This window comes from Megascapheus bottae, chromosome X, assembly GCF_031878675.1.
Source record: "Megascapheus bottae isolate mThoBot1 chromosome X, mThoBot2.hap1, whole genome shotgun sequence".
Taxonomy (NCBI): Eukaryota; Metazoa; Chordata; class Mammalia; order Rodentia; family Geomyidae; genus Megascapheus; species Megascapheus bottae.
The window spans coordinates 19,918,862-19,939,935 of NC_143547.1; the positions used below are offsets into that span (position 1 = coordinate 19,918,862).

General features: G+C 33.7%; 1 protein-coding gene across 1 annotated transcript in view; it reads left to right on the forward strand.

Annotated features, from left to right (window-relative positions):
* The window catches only part of Cfap47 (cilia and flagella associated protein 47), a 206,544-nt gene that overhangs the window by 96,092 nt on the left and 89,378 nt on the right, over positions 1–21,074 (forward strand). The window contains exons 31-36 of the mRNA XM_090325738.1: positions 5,614–5,695; positions 6,479–6,607; positions 11,095–11,287; positions 16,759–16,856; positions 17,130–17,246; positions 20,230–20,364. Of these exons, the coding sequence (XP_090181864.1) occupies positions 5,614–5,695; positions 6,479–6,607; positions 11,095–11,287; positions 16,759–16,856; positions 17,130–17,246; positions 20,230–20,364 (754 nt within the window). The remainder of the gene's footprint in view (positions 1–5,613; positions 5,696–6,478; positions 6,608–11,094; positions 11,288–16,758; positions 16,857–17,129; positions 17,247–20,229; positions 20,365–21,074) is intronic.

Here is a 21,074-nt window from a genome sequence, read left to right on the forward strand (position 1 = left end):
TTGCCAGTCCTGGGCTTGAGCTCAGGGCCTGAGCACTGTCCTTGGACTTTCTCAAGGTTAGAACTCTACCACTTGAGCCTCAGCACCACTTCCGGCTTTTATTTCTATATATGTGGTACCAAGGAATCGAACCCGGGTCTTCATGCATGCTAGGCAAGCACTTTAACCACTAGGCCAAACTCCTGGCCCCGATGAAAGAGCCTTATGTATTTTTTTGCCAGTCCTGGGCTTGAGCTCAGGGCCTGAGCACTGTCCTTGGACTTTCTCAAGGCTAGAGCTCTACCACTTGAGCCTCAGCACCACTTCTGGCTTTTTCTATGTATGTGGTACCAAGGAATTGAACCCGGGTCTTCGTGCATGCTAGGCAAGCACTTTAACCACTAGGCCAAACTCCCAGCCCCACTATGGCTTTTTTTATTTAACTCTGTATGGCGGTACCATGGAATTGAACCTGGGTATTTGTGCATGCTAGGCAAACACTCAATCATTAGGTCAAACTGCCGGCCTATATATTATGCATTTAAAAAAATTAAACCTTAGAAGAAAACATAGATTCATAAGGCCATATAGAATGATGCTAAATGAAAGGACCTCCACGATATAGAAACAAAAGCCATATAATGAGTGATTGTTGTCCTTAATATACTGTTATCTCTCATCTCTTTTGCTGTCTCTTGGTTATCTCATATTGTTACAGTACTTCACCTGGTTATCTGATATATTGTATTATATGCATATTTGGTCATTTGAAGTCAGATATAGGGAAGGGAGGAAAACAAGCTGAGGAGCAGGGTGGGTGGAGGGAAATGGGGACCAAGACATGAGAAAGGGTATCAGTGACAAGTAATGCACCATCTATCTGGCGAATATAATGTAACCCTTCTATTAACTACAATAAAAATATATGGAAAAAAGAAATATAGCAAGAAAAAGAAAAAATTAAAACCTTATTAAACTGTGAATCTTCAAATAGAATCGTATTTCATCATACCTGTATTAGTTTTCTAGGACAAGACTGAGTAGCTTAAAGACCAGAATTATTTTTTTCTCACAGTTTTATTAGAGGCTGCAATTCTAAGATCTTCATCTCAGGTCACCCTCCTTGCTTGCAGATGGCTTTTACCATGTCTTCACGTGTTCTTTCCTCTATGTATACATGGCTTTAGTGTGTCTCAGTCTGTTTAGATTTCTTCTTGTTGAAAGACAGCATCAATCTGGAGTAGGTCCCACTGTATTACTCTCTATTCATTTGACATCTCTGTACAGACTCACATTGGGAATTACTGGAATTTTGGGTTTCCAGATAGGATCTCATTTGGACCACTACAAAAATATCCTGGTTGTATTATAAACATATAATCAGATGTCATATGTTGTAATACATTTCATAAGATTGTGTAATAATTTGCACAATAATTTTGTCCCTTTTGTTATTATGGACTAATTGTGCTTCCATCCAAATGCATCAGTTGAAGCCTTAATTCTGGGAATTAAAAAGAGATAAGATGCTGTGTTGTTTTTTTTTTTTGCCAATCTTGGGGCTTGAACTCAGGACCTGGGTACCTCTGTGGGCTCGCAGCTAGCTCTCTACAATTTGAGCCACAGCGCCACTTCGAGCTTTGTCTGGCTTTATCTGAGTAGTTTATTAGAGCCTCATGGACTTTCTTGTCAGGTTTGGCTCAGAACTCTTCCTCCTGAGTAGCTAGTAGCTAGGATTACAGGTGTGAGCCACCAATACACAGCTGGGAGTTAAGATCGTGAAGGAGGTAATTAAGGTTTTAAGGTTAAATGAGGCCATATAGCTTTAAAATTCTTTTGGGGGACATGTGGTTTGAACACTGGGCCTGAGTGCTGTCCCTGAACTCTTCAGCTCATGGCTCCCTCCTGCCTCCTTGAGCCACAGCCCAACTTCATATTTTTTATTTTTGTTTTTATTTTGTTTGTTTTCTAGTGGTTAATTGGAGACAATAGTCTCATGTTCTTTAGTGCTGGGGCTGCCTTTGAACCACAGTCCTCAGATCTCAGCCTCCTGAGTAGCTAGGATTTCAGGCATGATCCACTGTACCCAGTCGGCCATATATGATGAAAATGGAGTGGTTCCTTCTCCATCCCTCCTTTCCCTTTTTCAATTTCAGTTGTTTTGACTTTCACAAATGTATGGTATAATTAATTTTATTTGAAAAAATGTCACTTATTGTTTAAATATTCAAAAACTAAAAAATAGAATATAAACATCACATGCCATATATTATAGCTGAAATATAAGGCATTGTAAGAAAATAAATCTATAATAATTATTTTCATTTTATTTAGTTTTAAAATAAATTATTAATTACTTAATTAATCTATATAAAGAAATACAAATTTCCTTATAGCTAAATGTAATGTTTTATGTATTATTTTTGTATAAATTTATACTCTTCTTAATTAAGAAATGTTTTGCAATTTATTTAATAAACCTTTATGTAAGAATGTAGTATGTCAAAAATAACCAAACGATCCTAGAAGGGTTCACTGAAGTAGAATAAGAGTCAAAAAGATTCAGGCTTAGATTTCCACTCATTTTTATTTCTACAACCTTGCATAGTTAATTCACCTGCTTTTAGCTCCATGTTCAACATTTATTAAGCTGAGAATGAGAATTCTCAAACTTTTACTTGTTGATAAAAAGTTCATTAATGGCTGGGCATGGTGGCTCTCACCTGTTAACTGAAGATAACAGATCTGAGGATCAAGGTTCAAAGCCATCTCCGGCACAAAGGACTAGAAACTCTTATCTCCATTTAACTTCTAGAAAATAGGAAGTGGGATTTTGCTCAAGGGTAGGCCAGTAGCCTTGAGCTGAAGAGCTCAAGGACTATACCCAGGCCCAGAGTTCAAGCCCCATGACCCCCAAAATAAAGTATGTTAATGTACGTTAACATAAGGTATGATTATTGTTAGTTTAAATCAGTGTAGTTAAGTCTAAGACTTTCGTATGCTAAAGTGCTTTGATAAAATTATTTCAGTATGATAAACATTACTGTAAAATATACTGAAAATGACATATTTTTACTAGAATATTTTAATCAGTTTCTTTTAGAAAGTAAAATTTTGTTTATATAAGGACTATCAGAAGCCATTGTATGCCTGTTAGATCCTTAGTTTATCACATAAAAGTGGGTACCAAGACATGTGAAAGGGTATCAATGTATGTGAATTAGTGCACCTTCTATCTGGCAAATATCATGTAACCCTTTTATTAATTACAATAAAAAATATAAAAAAAGAAAAAAAGCACCTATAAAAAATTAAAGGCAAAGAAAAAAATAGAAAATTTGTTGAAAGGTATCTTTGAAAGAAAAAAATATGCAACTTTTAAGAACCCACCTGTCCTGGTACTGGGGATCAAACCCAGGACCTTGCACTTGCTAGGCAAATGCTTTACCACTGAGCTATCATCCCAGCCCTCCAATATTTCTTTTAATTTACCATTTTCTACTTTTGATCCTAGAAGACTGTTCCAATAAGAAAACCCCAGTAATATAGCAAAATTTCCAATGCATTTACTTCAGAATGTTAGTTATGTGCTTATAATTTTATGGAATATTAATTGGGAGCAAAAGAAGTTCTGAATACTTATATAAATTCTGAACCTATACTTGGTATAGAAATTAAATTATTCTGTGATACCATTATTAAACTCTATGGTACTTGTATTTTTATGTTAATTCTTGTAGCAGTCTTATTGTCATCACTCCCAGTATTGACATTTACATGGGTTGTTTCTGTTTTGACATGCTGCGTAAAGAGGCAAGTATGGAAAAATGATTTGGGCATTAAAGGCAAACCTTTCAGATTTATTTGCTCTTTATCAGCAAATACTAGCTCATCAGGATATGTTGACTGTGATAAAATTACTTAACATTTAGAAAGTGGCAGCATGGTTAATAAAATTGGGTCATTAATCCAAGTTATGTGCAGATTTCATCATGGACATAATTCTACAATTCAAAAGCTATAAAAGCTGTTAGCTTCCCCAGTTAAATTTGATAACATGGTGGATTGACTTTTGAGCAAGTAATATCTACTTGGTGAAATAAATAAGTAACATGTTTTAGAGGTTAAGTTAGAATTAAAAATAATTTAAAGATGAGTTTGGAATTGAATGACTCATTTCATTACGTTATAACTACTCACTGACTGCGTGGAAAAATAGAAATAAAACCTAGTATTTAAAAGTATAACCATATCAGTTATTAAAGTAAATTCCCTATAATGTTACAAACAGATCCATTTCAATACATACTGATAAGACATAAAGTGGGATAGGAATGTGGCTTAGTGGTAGAGTGCTTGCCTTGCCTAGCATGCCTGAGAAAATGTAAATATATTGTCTTGAAATTGATTGTGAAAGAAAAACAACAAACGTTGATGATATCATCAATGTAAAAGTGTATTTATTCTTCATTCTTAAATTTTATCCTGCTCTACTCTCCCTGCATACTATATAGAATGCTCAAATATATAACAGATGATGTACTTATCTGAGCTTAGCCTAGTGGTAGAGTGCTTGCCTAGCATGCAGGAAAACCTGGGTTCGATTCCTTGGTACCACATACATAGAAAAAGCCAGAAATGCTGCTGTGGCTCAAGTGGTAGAATTCTAGCCTTGAGAAAGCCCAAGGACAGTGCACAGGCCCTGAGTTCAAGCCCCAGGACTGGCAAAAAAAGTTTAAAAAAATCCATAATTCTCCTTGGAAAAATTTAGATATCCAATTCCTTACCTTTAGAGTTTTCTATATTCAGGCATATGTCATAATATTTATCCAGATTTCTTGAAATAATTCTTCTATTAATTATTAGTTTGTGGACTAAAGAGTTCTGTTAGATACTTCTGTTTCATGCAAATTGTTCTGGATTTTTTTTCAAAATTTTGATGCAATTACTGCAATAAAATTGCTATTTTTTGACAATAGACACTAAGTAATAATTCTGGAATAAGTATATATAAGTATTTTTTGGTCAGTCATGGGTCTTGAACTCCTGGCCTGGGCGCTGTCCCTGAGCTCTTCATCTCAGGGTTACCACCTTACCCTTGAGCCAAGCTCCACATCCCATTTTCTACAGGTTAATCAGGTTCTTTTGTGCCAGGGCTGGCTTTGAACCTTGATCCTGAGATCTCAGCCTCCTGAGCAGCTAGGATTACAGGCATTAGCCACTGCGCCCGGCAAGTATGTAATTTGGGGCACTTACAAAATACTTTTTCATAAATTCTTTAAGTGTCATGTCATATGCAATTTATTATTTATGAGTTTTTAATTATACAAATTTTAAATTTGAAAATTAAGATTTAACCCATATCTTAAGCATATTATTGAATATATTTTGGTTGATATTGGAATTAGAAGTCAGGGCTGACACAAACCACTTAAGCCACATCTCCACCTCTTTCTGTTTGCTATTTTAGAGGTGCAGTCCAGAGAATATTTCTGCCCAGGCTAGGCTTGAATCAAAATTCTCCTCCACATTTCAATCTCCTGAAAATCAAGAACTATAGGCATAAGCTTTTGGTACCTAGTTATTTACTTGAATATCATTGCCAATAATGTTTTTTTCTGTTTTTAATTTTAGGGCTCAGGGAGGATGTATATCTCACATACTTCCAGAATTTTTGTTTGAGCCTGATGATTATAGAAGATGGCTTAAAATAATGGTAAGAAAATACAATTTCTAGAAAGAATCTACGTAATTATTTTAATAATATGTAATCTTTATTAAAGTTTTCCATTTTAGAATCATTGTTTTTTTACACATGAAGTATCCTTCGGTCTCGTTGGGTAGCTCATATTATTTTGTGTGTGTATTTATCTAAAAATCTACTGCTATATGCAAAATGTGATTGTGTGGCTTTTCTAAACAATTGCTTTTAGGGGAGGGCTTGCAAATAAAGTGGCAGGAATTTATGTAAATTTCAAGAATGTATAGCTTCAATACCTTGAGCCACAGAACTACTTCTGGCTTTTTCTGAGTAGTTTTTTGGAGATAAGGGTCTGATGGACTTTCCTGCCTGGGCTGGCATCAAACTAAGACCCTCAGATCTCAGCCTCCTCAGTAGCAAGGAATACCTGCCTGAGCAATTGGCTCAGTAACTGGCCTACGTTTTTTTAATGGGCCAATCCAATGGTCTAGTTCCTCTAGAACTCAAAGCTCAATGGAATTTTACATATCGTTCTACTGTGTCTACTACATAATGACAGGGAAGATGTATGGAGTGATAATTAATGGCTTAAAGGAGTGATTTCATGGTATGAAATATTACTTCCGTTAATATCTACTTGGGGTAAATGATAACTACAGCTGTAAATGAATATATGAAAAGGACAGGAACTTTTTGTAAATGAATTCTGCTATGTAGCTAAATTTACACTTCCATTTGTCTTGAATGTTAATTTGTGTTGTAATATTTGTTTAAAATGAAATATTTTATTTCTTAAAGTCTTCCACTGATGGCAAAGCTCTGATATCCCACTCACCTATGGGAAAATGTTCTGTAACTATAGATATGAAAAAGTTTGATGGCTGGAGTAAATGGGCATGGACAGATGTTTTCCTGCAAATATATAAGGTAACTCTCCCATTCTTGTTTAATGTAATTTGGTATATTCACATAAAAATTATTTAGGCGCAATAATAGGCAATGCCTACTCTGTGTGGAAATATTTTTTAATGAATGGTTTCGAAGTATGCTACATGTCTATTTTCTCAGGAACATAAAATACATGTAAAAGTATTGGAGGACAAGGAAATACATTTAAGAATATCACTTGAAAGGTGCATCTATTCCATTTCATATTCCATTGATCAGAATATAATCATTTCACTAAATTTTATTATTCCTCACACAGTATCATATTCTTTGCTGAATGACTACATCTTTGGAATTGATGGAGAGAGAGATCAAAGATGACAATTTCTTATTTGGTAATTAAGTGGAGTTTTATTCCAGTCAAGACAAGGGGAAAGCAGGATTTGTAGGAAAGAGGTTGTAGAAGATATGGCATGGCAAGATAACATAATAAATTTAGCCCCTGCTGTGTTTAAAGTATATCCATTAGTCTGTAGAGATACCTAGGTTGCAACACAAATTCAAGATCATTTTCATTGCTTTGGTGGTAAAAATGATAGGAAGAGTAAAGATTGCCTTAGATTATCTACAGAATGGTATTTTTCCACATATTGTATGTATATCATAGGCTGCCCCAGCCATATACTAAAGCAGAAATGGAGTGACAATTTCATATGAAAAAGAAAATAATATTGCTTAAATATATTTTGCAGAGTAAGTGGAAGTTTGTGATTTTTTTTCCATAAATCATGTTAGATTCTCACTGTCACATACTGATAGCCCATGCATACATTGGAGAATTCAATTTGTTAGTTCTTCCTGGTTAACAGAGTAATAGGATGTAGCTTATTTCACTCAATTTGATTACGTGATTATTACTTCTGTTTCTTATATTTGCATTCTTAATAATAGTTGTTATGCATTCTATTTCCAAATGACAAAAATTGATGTATAGGTAATGAAAGCAACAAAAATGGGAACCATTTGCTATACATGGATATATCATACTTGTAGATCTAAGGACTGCACTTCAAAGCCAGACAAAGTAGACAAAGCTAGACAAAGTGTCTCTAATTGATCATCAGAAGGTAGAAGTGGAACTGTTCCTCAAGTGGTACAGCAACAGCCATGAGCAAAAAAAGATCAGGGAGAGTGTCCAAACGTTGAGGTTCAGGTCAGATTCCCAGATGAATAGTAAAGAGGACTCTAAATGATAAACTCTACAGACATTAGCTACAATTGTATTTTCATGACTTAGGTATCCAGAACAATATAGAACATGCATTGACTTATGTATCTGTAACCCCTCTGTACATCATCTTTACAATAACATTTAAATTAAGAAAATAAAAGAAAATAATAGTGAACATGAGACTCATTCTATCCTTCATAGGTGGTGCTCAAACATTTTCTTTTTCTTTTTTTAATTTTTAATAGTGCTCCTTGGCATATGGCTCTTATGCCACTTGTTTGTTGCTGTTACCAGTGTGCCTACTTGCAATACTAGGTTTTCCTATTATACAATTTCTAGTCTAAGAAAGTAAGCATCCATATTTATGGATGAAGTAAATAGGTTCTAACCAAAAGTGCCCACATGGATTTTTATAAATTGAGAGGAAGAATGTCAACTTGTACTTCCTGAAATGCCAAAGATTTTACCTCAGAATATTTATGCATGCTAAAACAAGTATTCAAATTATGTATCATGATTCTGAAATATTTATTTTCTGCCTTGTCTCTATGACATTTTGTCCAACTAGGTAAGATTTGGATAGATGAGTTGTTCCTGTATGTGCTTTGGTTTAATTTTTCATAGTTTCAGTCTGAGTCCATATTATGCCTCATAATCTTAATTCTACTTTATCCACCCATAATCGAAGATATTACCACTCTTTAAATCTTTCCTGAATACTTTTCTGTGTTGGACTATAGGAACAGATGAGCTCATTTCTGACTGGTTGCTAGTTCCAAATTTACCTTTGCCCATAGGCAAACATACGTTTTGAAAGTTGTCGTTTTCATCTCCAGGAGCATAGTACCTAGTCTAGTCTACTTATTATTCTCAGTAGACTTTGAATTTCAACTCTTTAATGTAACAAAGCAACATGGAAATGATGTCATTGATGAATAGTATTCAATCCCTGTAAATATGTATTACTAGTAACAATTTTGTAAAATTATCTGTAAATAGTTGCACAAAGGGGTTTCAAATCATCATGTCAGTTTATGAGTACATGCCTCTTGATCAGTTTCAATCCTTTTATCATTTCCCCCATCTGTCCCAATCACATCCCTCCCCTCAATTATCCTAGTTTTTATTTTATATATAATATTTTTATTTTATATATAATATTTTTATTTTATATATAATATTTTTATTTTATATACAATATATGCCCAACTGTGATAAAGCTTAGAATTTTGTTCTATCATATGATTAATCTTCTAAAATCACTCATACTTCTTTAATTGCATCTTAAAATGGATATAAGAATCAAGCATTGTGGCTGGGAGTTTGGCCTAGTGGTTAAAGTGCTTGCCTAGCATGCATGAAGACCCGGGTTCGATTCCTCGGTACCACATACATAGAAAAAAAAGCTGGAAGTGGTGCTGAGGCTCAAGTGGTAGAGCTCTAGCCTTGAGAAAGTCCAAGGACAGTGCTCAGGCCCTGAGCTCAAGCCCAGGACTGGCAAAAAAAAAAGGAATCAAGCATTGTGAAGGCAGGAAAGTATAAAATACTAAAACTGATTTACTTGAATTTGATTGAGTGGCTGACACGGCTAATCCTCCTGTAATTCTAGCATTCTTTTTTAGAGTAATGGATGGAGTCTACTAGTTGAGTAATTAACAGGTCTTTCATCTTTCAGAGTTTAAAAAAGCACTTGGATTGACTTGGGCACACAGGACGGTGATTTTTTTTTTTCTGTACGGAAGGCCACATTTGTTCTCCTTCTGCATCTATCATCAAATCTGGGTTTTGAGTCAAGGTTTACTCGCAGACCTTGTTTCCTCTGCAGATTTGACCAATAATAGATGCATACTTAGCTCAGATCATTAGACAAAACATTTATCTCATCAGATATGCTCAGACATTTTCTCATTTAATAATCCTTAGAAAGGGATAAGAGTTCAATGATTGATATTATATAAATTAATCTAAAAAGCCTTTTTGAAATTTAGGTTATTCTCATAATTGCCAGAATGAAAGAAGGTGGCTTCTTTACATTTCTTCCAAACTTGCAGTTTACATTTTATGGAGGATGATTCTCACTAGACATACGCCAGACAAATATTCAACTCAGCAATGAATTCTATATGAAATTAAAAAGTAGTTCTCCTAGTAAGAAATGAAATAAAAAACAGTTTGGGGACCTTGATATGTATCTTAATGATTTTTAAATTATAAGCTTTGGGGACAGTAATTATCACAGATATATATACTACTTACAAAAAATGACTATTTTCCAAAGTTGTAATTTATATTACAATGGACTATTAAAGTCCATTGGGATTCTCCTGGAAGCATACTCTGAGACAAGTATTTGAGTTCAAGTAGTTTTTTTTTTTTCCAGAGGTGACCCCGACATGTAAGAATACTCAGGAATTGAAACAGAGTATCATGAGGGTAATAATAGATGTGGCTTCAAGAAAGATTCTTATGGAAATCAAAGCTCTGTTTCCTGGAGTTCTGTGGGATACATTACAGAACATATCTTAGATTAATCTACTGAGTGATGAGGAAACAGGAGTATTTAAATACCAATCCCATGATCATTTTTTATGAAGGCTATTTCTGAGATCATTATCCCCTGGTGCCTCTGACTTGCTTTCTGTCTTTTTCATACTCCTACAAACCAGAAAAACATACTTTTCATGGGGAATTTGAAAGTGTTCACAAATAAACAGATTTCAGAATGTTGAGGTGAATGTTGGGTGGCTATGGATACCAGTAATGTTTTCTTTGAATTGAGCTCCTAACACCCATTTCAATGGTGATTCTCTATTAAGGCTTTCAATTGTATTTTATTGTTGTTTTTTTAAAAGACAGAATTGTACTATGCAAGCCAGGTTGGCTTTGAACTCACCATCTTTCTGCCTCCTCTATCTGTGCCACTATGACTTTCCGATATTTGACTTTTTAATTGCATTAAGTGGTTAAAAATGAGAAAAGCAGCTAGAATATGTGTGTTTGTAATGAATAGATCTGCTCCCATATGTAGTCTTTTAACCTGAGTAATAATCTTCTTTTCATATATTACACAGTGTGACATTCCATGAACTAAAGTTTACAGAAATAAAATTTGGATATTCCTAATGCACATTAGTGGTACTCATATCACCTGTTCCTTAATCTCTGCATGCTTATACTGACATAGCAAATATTGCCACCTAAGTTTTTGTATCTACCTGCTATAGTCTAATTACTCTTTGAATATTAATTTGTTAGTTTTTTTTTAGTCTAATGTAGGTTATTTTCTCAATTTCAGGTGCTTGTTCTATCACGTGTTGAACCTCATTTTAGCACCTCTGCACCTCAAATAAATAAACAAAACTCACCAAAAATTAATCCTTGTTTTGGATCCAGTAACATGTATTCTAATTCTGAGAGGATTTTGCTCAGTTGGTTGAATACCAATTATGAGAATGTCCGACATACTATATGGAAAAAATCTCAGAACGGTAAAGACTTATTATTTCTTTGAATAAATTAATTAAAGTATAATATGAATGGAAGTAGTACTGTGGCTCAACTGGTAGAGAGCTGCTCACATTGAGCTGAATGGCTCAGAGTTCAAGCCCACAACATATAAATATATATATATATATATATATATATATATAACGCAGTAGTGTTAAAGGATATATGACACCACCAAACTGAGCCTCCATGGTCTCTAAATCTCACTCTAGCATTTACTTTGTGTTAAAAAAAGGTGCACTTTCAACATATTCATTACTCCGTGGTAAAAAGTACTTCTTTATTTTGAATAATAAATGGCATAACAATAATTGTTGAGTAATGCACCTTCTATCTGGTGAATAAAATGTAACCCTCTATTAATTACAATAAAATATAAAAAATGACAAAATTATGTAAAGAGGAATGAAAATGAAAGACATCTAAAAGTATTGCTAGAAATTTCAATTGTACTAAGTAATAGATTTTTAGATAATACTACCAAAGGCTTTTGTATACTTAGATCAGGTGAAATTAGATGATGAATCTTCTTAACATGTATATGAGTATCATGTTAGACATCATTCAGCCCAATAACACTTCCTGAATTTGGGGGAATGTAAGCCATTTTAGGTTTATACACGGAGGCATGTTAGTATTCACAAAAAAACCAGCCAAGTATTTAGGTAAGTATGACTGATTTCGGTCCTTCTGGGGTGAGACACTCAGTTTATATGCAGAAAGCCTTAACTTTGTTGGAAATATTCTATGTGTTAATGTAGTTTCACGTATTTTGTTAGTCATGAGCTGGGGTTGTAATTACATCAAGTGCATGGCCATTGTCTCTTTAGCTTCAAGTTTCAGCTCTTCTATTTTTATGCATACCTGTTGTTTTCAGAATTATCTTTATTTTGACATGAAACTATATAAAAAATTTCTTTACACTCAATCTGTAGAATTGCACTCAAATTTTAGAACTAAAGAAATGATTAAGAGTTTGTTTTCAAGCCACGTGCTGGGGGCTCAGGCCTGTAAGTCCTAGAGACTCAGGAGGTTGTTTTTTTTTCTAAAATTGGCTGTTTTTTAGTCACTTGCTTGACTTTCAAGTTTCATTTTTTAATATTTGACACATATTAATTGTATAAAATATTGATTTTCATTACTACAATTTTATATATCAATATGTTGTATGCTGGCCTCTCTTCTTCCCTCTCCCTTCACTCCCTTTTTCTATATCATTAATAGCCTCCCTTTAACTTTCATATTTCATTTTTCTAAGTTCCACCGAAGAGAACATATATATATATATAATACTTCTCATTTTTACTATTCTCTACTTTCTATGGATTACATTATTTATGGTTTAATAATAAATATGTACTTATACATTTCTTTTATTCATTCATTAATTGATAAGCACCTCAGCTTATTCTGTCACTTAGACATTGTAAATAGTAAGTTGAATATGATTCTTCTTATTGTATACTGGGAGTAGCATTGCTGCATCATTCAGTAGTTCTAAGTAATTATTTTAAAAAGAATCTCCATGCTGATTTCTATGGTACTTATATTAATTTATATTGCCACTAGCAATATATAAGAGGTTTTCTTTCCATGTATTCTTTCTAGTGTCTATTTTGTTTCCTTGATGGGAACCATTTTGATTTAAGTGACATGTAATCTTAGCATAATTTTAATATTTCCATGATGACTAAAGATGACAAATACCTTTTCATGAATTTTTGACCATTTGTAGTTCACTTGAAAGGTGTTTGTTCAAGAAGTGGCACTGTGGCTCAGTGAAGAACTTAAGGATGATGCCCAGGACCATAGTTCAATAGCCTCATGACAGACAAAAAAGGAAAATGAAAAAAATGTCTTCAGTTCATTTGTGCACTTATTTTAGTGGTACTAGGGCTTAAATTCAAGGTCAATCACTATTTTGCTTGTTTTCAAACTTGAGCTACACCTCCAGCATGGCTTTCTGTTAGTTATCTTGGAGATGAAGTTACTTGGCCCTTTATGCATAGGCCAGCTTCGAAATATGATCCAGATCTCAGCCTTCTTAATAGCTAGGATTACAACATAAGACATTGTGCTTTGGTTTATTTGCTCATTTTTATTGGATAATTTTCTCTTTAGACATTTATTTTAAAATACTTTGCAGAGAAGATTTGAATGTTCTGAACACAAAGAAAATAGAAATGTTTGACATGATGGATATGCTAATTATCTAAATTTGATTTTCACATACTGAAATGTTACACTGTACCCCATAAGTATATGGAATTAAGTGCCAATTCAGTATTAAAATATTCTGAATGTAGATAGTAACATCATTGTACAATCTCAAATGTCCTAGGCAACAGTGAATTGAACTAAAATGGATGAAATTATGTTAATTATTTCTTACTAAAGCTATTATAGAAATGCATTGTTATAATCACCGAAAGCATAATTTTTATGCAAATTATGATGTTTAAAATTAAGTCAAAGTACTTTCTCTTTCAGAGCATTAAATAATTAAATTTTATAATTAATAGCTACATACCCAACCCATAATATTCTGTAAGATTAGCACTTTTATTACTAGTTTGGAATATCTATATATCTGAAATAATGTAATGTAAGAATGGAAGATGGAACTAAGTGAAAATTTAAAAAAATATGTTGAGAATCACTTCAATTATGTGGTTCCTGACAAACAGTGACTAAACTAAATCATTTCCTTTCCAAAACTTCAGACTACCATTTCTTAAATGGCAATCTGAACACAAACTGCCTGGGGATTTTACTAAGTTGGTTTTACATTTCAGAGAGTACTGGATGAGGCCTAAATTCTGCATTTTCAGTAAGCATCCAGTTGATGTCAGTGCTGCTAATTTACTCAGTTTGGATAGCAAAACTTTTTAGAAGACATGTAATAACAAAGCATAGCCTTTATTAATAAAGTCATCATACAGAGAAGATCAAGAGCAAAGTGCAGTGAGCAACTGGCAGCAGCCTTGAGTATACGTAACAAGACAAAAGTTTTGGTATGAGAGATTAGAGAAGAGCGCTAAGATTTTGTTTTTACCTCTCTCCAACATTATTCTGAATGACCACTGCCATTCTCTTCTCACTGAAAGTGATGTTTGGTAGCTGCAGTGCATGCCTACAGGTGTTTGACATGCAATATCAAAACAGTTCCAGTGTGGTGATGGGCTGAATAAAAGTAGATGCCACTGGTTTCTATGTGGAGAATTAAAATTAGAAACAAAAGAAAATAAAACTTTTGTCCCACTTTTCAATGACAAATCTACAAGAACAGTGAATCTGTTATTTCTTGAATTTCTATAAATCTGTGCTTTCAGAGAAACAAAGTGCTTTTGTTTCAACAAAAGCCAACGTAGAGAAAGTGCTTGGGACAAAAGGATATAATTATAACGCATCTCAATTAAGCATTCTGATAGGGTTTTTACTGAATTGGTAGAGGTCAAGTATACACCAAACAATCAAACACAAAGCCCCAAAGGGTCATAGTTTCAGACAGCATTTTTTTTGCAAGTCTTACTAACAAAGGAGTGAATCTGAAGAACATATTCCCCATAGTTCAGCCTTTTGAGGTCTTGATGGACTTGAAACCAGCCTTAGACTCTGAAGACTAAACACCTTTAAGGGAATTCACATGCTGTCTATAGTGTCTATACCAGATGGTGTAAAATGTGTGACACACACACACACACACACACACACACGCACACACATATATATAATGTTCATTACATAATCTGATTTGCAGGTAAATTAGCATGACCATTGAATCATTATACAGATATGCTTATATTAAAATCTCACATTCATCCAAATTACATATAATTTTTTGTCAATTATGCCTCAAGAAAAGTGCACTTAGATTGTCATTCAGAGAATTGATCATTTAGATTTAGAATCATTACATCTTATTTAAAAGTTATTTATGTCAAGAAATACATAAAGTTGTTATTTTGTGATCTGTTTTTACTATAACTTTTACAGGATACTATGCAATAAACATATAAAAGAAGTGTTCAGTGTCAAAGCATCACAGGTGAAAATGTAGCCAGCAGTTTTCTATGGTGTGTCTAAGACATCTGTGGTTCAAAACAACCTTAATTTTGAGGATGATGGTATAGCACAAGTAATAGAGCACATGCTTGGTATTCAAAAAGCCCTGGATTCTATTCATAAGACCCCACCACCAAAGCACTTCCAGATATAATTTAATCCTGATTTGTGAACTTCACATAAATGTCGTGAACATGTCTTATTTTATGTGTCTTGGATTCTTCATCCCAGAAAACGGGTTTAAAGGAATTTGATGGTACTTATGGTTACTCCTCCCCCTTTAAAAAAATCAGGTATGTTATATGAAACTGGACTTTTTAATTTGTGCTGGGGCTTGAATTCAGTGCCTGAATACTGTCTCTGGGCTTTTGTGATCAAGGCTAATGCTCAATGATGTGAGCCACAGAGATCCCCTTGTACCTTTTCGGTTATTGTTAAGTAACTGGAAATAATAGTCTCATGGACTTTCCTTACTGGACTGGCTTCAAACTGTGATCTTCATATCTCAGCCTCCCCAGTAGCTAGAATTAAAAGTGTAAGCCACTGGGGTTTCAATATAATCATTATTTCCTGTTTAAATTCTTCTATTTGTTTTAGGACAGTTTTTCTAATATTTACTTAGTATCCAGATACCTACCTTTTTTGTTCCAATCTTAACATTGTAACCATTTCTATTATGAATAAATTTTCATTACTCTTCCATCTTATATGTAACTTTTTTGTCTGTGTAAGCCAGTACTAGCATTTGAACTCAGGTGCTATCTCGTAGCTTTTCCATTCAAGGCTAGTGCTCCACCACTTGAGCCACAATTTTATTACCAACTTCTTGGTTAATTGGAGATTAGTCTCAGACTTTTCTTTTCTGGGATGTCTTACAGGCATGAGCCACAAGTGTATGGATGTATACTTTGTCTTTTATAGATCACTTCAGATTCCTTTAAGCCCTAAATCTACATTGTGTTTGACACTTTCTATAGGCAGATATGTTTCTCCAAACAATAGAGAAGAGACTGCTACGGAAACTGTTAGCACGTAATAAATAGCAATAGTAATGTTTTGGGGCCTTCGTATTCATGCTTGTTGATGAACATTGGGGAAATATTTGAATAGGAAATAATTCAACAGAATGAGTTAATTCTGAAATAGCAGACTGAACTTTCTAATAAAATAGGATAGATTATTTTTAAAATGCTAGGTTTTTAGCTACTATTTAAATGTTACAGATGTTTCATAGTATTAACATTCTGATGTTTGTATTTTCTTTTTCTTTCTGAAATAAGGTTTTTGGTTTTCTAAGGAAAGACAAAGCATTGTTTTACCATTGCTCAAATTTCTACATCTTTTCATCAAGTAAAGTTCTATCTGTTCTGTTTCTTTTTCAAAATAGGATCTGTTCCTGCCGAGAGATGGATAATAAATTTTGATGTAGATCTTACAGATGGGCTCGTTTTTGCAACTTTGTTGGGATCTTATTGCCCATTTTTGGTAAGTGTCATTTGAATACTCAGGAGTCTTGTATCATTTTAGAAAACTTGATAGTTAAAATTAGATGCGCTTTTTATTTATAGAACTTTTTTTAAGTATCTTAAGTAAAAAACAAGAATTTGGATTGCACTGATTTTTTTTTTATTTTTGGTTGGATTGTCATAATCTACTACAAATGTTAGAATTTCAAAAATTCTTTGTTGAATTACGGAGGGCATTTTAAAAGCAGCACTGTTTATTCCATCAACAGTACATTTAATTCCTTTTTTACAGATTGAACCTTATTTTATACATATGTATACAGAACCAGTACGTGCAGAACAGTATCTACATAATTGCCTAATTATTGTGAATAGTCTTCACGAAATTAACTTTGACTTGAACATACAGGTGGGTGCCTTCTTTTTGTAGCACACATTCATATACACATTTTATGAGTTTCTTTTGTTCATTTGTTCCTTTATTAGTTCACAAATTTTAAAGTTGAATTGAAATAGGGTTATTCCTGAAGGATGGAAACTGAAATATGTCTCCTCAGTAACCCACTAGATATTTAAAAAGTCATGTATAATTATTTCAAGTTGTATATAATTATACAACTGATAGTGTATATGTAATAATTATAGTAGATACACACACTTCTCTGTACATATTAAGGAAATACTCCTAGTTCAGATATCAGGGTTGAGTACATTATTAACAATCAATCAAAATGTAATAAAAGAATTATTAGAATATAGATGCTGAACTATCTCCTGTTTGAATGTCACAAAGTGAATTTTTTGTTTTCATTTTTGCTTTTATCTTTAGCTTGTTCTGGGGCATTAACTCAGGAACTGGACACTGTCCCTGGGTTTTTTTGTTCAACGATATCACTCTGCCACTTGAGCACATCTTCGCTTCTGGCATTTTGATGGTTAGGAATTGAAAGTTTCACAGACTTTCCTTCCCAAGAGGACTTTAAACCTTGATCCTTAGATCTTAGACTTCTGAGTAGCTAGGATTGCAAGTGTGAGTTATCAAAGTCTGACTGTTGCTTTGTTTTTGCAATAAATATTTGTGTAGAGATCATAGTGCATACAAACATTTTTATTATATGTTAGCCTGTAAGTAGTAAGTTTATTTAGCCTTTCACACCAAGTTTTCAATAATAATAATAATAACCAAAATATATGCTATTTTATTAACTTTTTGTTTGTTACATAAGGGTAATGAAGTCATCTATGCCTGGGCGTGGTGGCTCATGCCTGTATCCTAGCTACTCAGGAGGCTTAAAGTTTTACAGGAAACCACCCTCACTTAAAATTATTCATCATCCTGGCCAGTAGTATGGTCGAGTGGTAGGGTGTTAGCCTACCATGCATGAAGACCCTGTTCGATTCCTTGGTGCCACATACATAGAAAAAAGCCAGAAGTGATGCTGTGGCTAAAGTGCTCAAGCACTATCCTTGAGAAAACCCAAGGACAGTGCTCAGGCCCTGAGCCCAAGCACAGGACTGGCAAAAAAAATATCATCATTCTATAACACCATTTTGGGATCTAAGCCTTTAACACATGAGCATCTGAGGGACATTTAGTGTCTAAACAACAGCAGTTTGTTTCTTTTTTGTTAATCTACTAGATAAGAACTACTTTCATAAAGGGCAAAGGACTAGTTGATATTCCTTGGATCAGATCCATATCTTGTATTTTGTTTGTTCTTTTATTATTATCACAAATAATTATAAGGGACCATAGAATACTGATGAAGAACTTTGGGTTTCAGAATTCATTTATATGTTCCTCAAATTATACTCTCAAGCAGATTTTTACCCTGCAAAGGGAGAATAGTTTTCTTCTCATTTTATTTTATTTTACTATCAACATTTTCCCCAGGCTCTTCACACCTTCATTGAAAATACATGTTACTAGTTGGCAAAGCCTTTCCTTCTTCCAAAGGACAAGTGTGTATGAGGAAATGTAAACTAACAGATGGCCAGAGGGGCTATCATTAATCTCTGGAAACTTCTGCCAAATTTCACAATCAATTGCAGAAAACATTAGATCTTGGCTAAATCTATTTGCATTTCCAGGCTGGGTCCAGATCATTTTCAGTTGCTAACTTGAGTATGTGCCACTAAGTCATAAAAAATTTCATTTCCATTTTGCAGAAGTGCAGAGAGCTACCTTTACAATGGTAACTTATTCTTGATGTTTTCTTTTTTTTTGTATTTGGTTACTTGCTTCTTACCATTTTCAATACTTCCTTGTTATAAATATCTATAAATAAAAATTTCACTCCCTCTACCTTTTCCTAACAGCTCACAGGCTCTCCATAAATGGCTGGAAGTCTACCTTCTTTTGTTCTTGAATCTGCTCTTATAGCTTCAATTTATTTATTTATGCATATTTTGCCAGTCCTGGGCTTGAGCTCAGGGCCTGAGCACCGTACTTAGACTTTCTCAAGCCTAGAGCTCTACCATTTGAGCCTTAGCACCACTTCCGGCTTTTTTCTATGTATGTGGTACCAAGGAATCGAACCCGGGTCTTCATGCATGCTAGGCCAAACTCTACCACTAGGCCAAACTCCTGGCCCCTTCAGTTTATATTTTGATATATTTACTTTCTTGTACCTTTGGATTTTATTTCCAATCAATTCTAAAATACTTATCACTAATTAATCTTGTTGATTAATGTAGTTACCTTTTCCACTAGTGGGTACTTGTTCTAGAAAAGTACTTCCCCAACTACCATCTTCCCTGCCTGAAATGAAATTCCTCATTCTGGCATCCAGAACTTTCACAGTATGACCCCAGAACTCATCAGTAATTTTTGAAATTGCTTATCCATTACCTTATGCACGGTCCAATTTCCACTTCTTTTCTAAGGAATATGGTGCTTCTGTATATTCTTGCTGATTCAGTATATCCTCTCCATCATCCTAGACAAAACTTATTTAAAGGCTAATCCTTCTTTAAGGGCTACTTGACGTGACATTGCCTCCCATGAACTTTTGACTGAAAAATCTTTTATCATCTGTTACTTCGGTGTTTTGACTATTTGTCATTTTTCTTTTCTTGAATTATGTATTGAAGCCTGAAACTTTAGTCACTTCAATTATTTTATCTCTTATATAGTATTCTTCTACGTTCTGGCTTACTTTTTTGGAGTCTGAGTTTGTGTGGCCAGTGTTCTAATTGCAATATGTCTAAGTCATCTTTTAACACGTAGGTCAACCACTCCTTTTCTGAATAATGGTCTGTTTTTCTATATGTATCATAATACCATCATTTTTGACCCAATTTAAATGTCTAAAGTTGTATACTATGTTTTTCCTCCTTTCATGTATTTTCCTGTATATTCTCTAATACATATTTCTTTTCTTTGAAACTAGGCCACTGATATCTGTGATCCAAATCCTGTTTTGATGCTCATGCTTTGTGTTTATATGTATGAAAGGCTCCCTGCATTCCTCCCCAAGAGGGTGGTACCCTTTCTTTGTACTCTATATGACACTGCAACAGGACAGGTAAGAATAACTCTGGGAACAATAGGAATAAGGAATTAAAGACTTAGAGATTTTAAATATTTTATTCTTAGTTCAAAAGTAACAGAAAGTGTCTATGTGTTTTAGATTTGTTAAAAACTGAATACTTCTTAGCAAACTTCATTCTAATAGGAAAGTAAAGGGCAGAAAAATAAAAAAGGACTGTATAATCATCACAAAAATTGGTGATATCAAAAAAAGATGACTTCTTTCTCATTCCCATCTTATGAAAAATAACATTCTTCTAAAAAAGTTACTTTGCCACATTAACAAAATTTACACTTTCCTAAGACAATTTAAAATAATCATTTGAAAGTTTCTTCATCAAGGGAGCCAATTATATACTTTTGATGCAGAATTTACCCAAACTTGATCTCCAGTGATCTAGTCTGGTGGTCTTCAGTGAGTGATGTTGGATTTAATTAAAAATCAAAAATATTCAGTGTAGATGGCTCAACTTAAGAAAAAGAATGCCTCCTATTCTAATTTATTTTCTTAGAAAAAAAACTGAAGTATGATTTTTTCTTAATTTTTATTTCTTTTACTTTTGTCAGAAAAAAATAAACGAGAATTTTCTTGACAGTATTTATTGTGACAATCTCCTAACTGCTACAATTTTCAAAGAATTTTGATACTGAACAAACTTGAACTATAATTATAATGGAGCTGATTTTTGCCTGCAAAACAAAAAA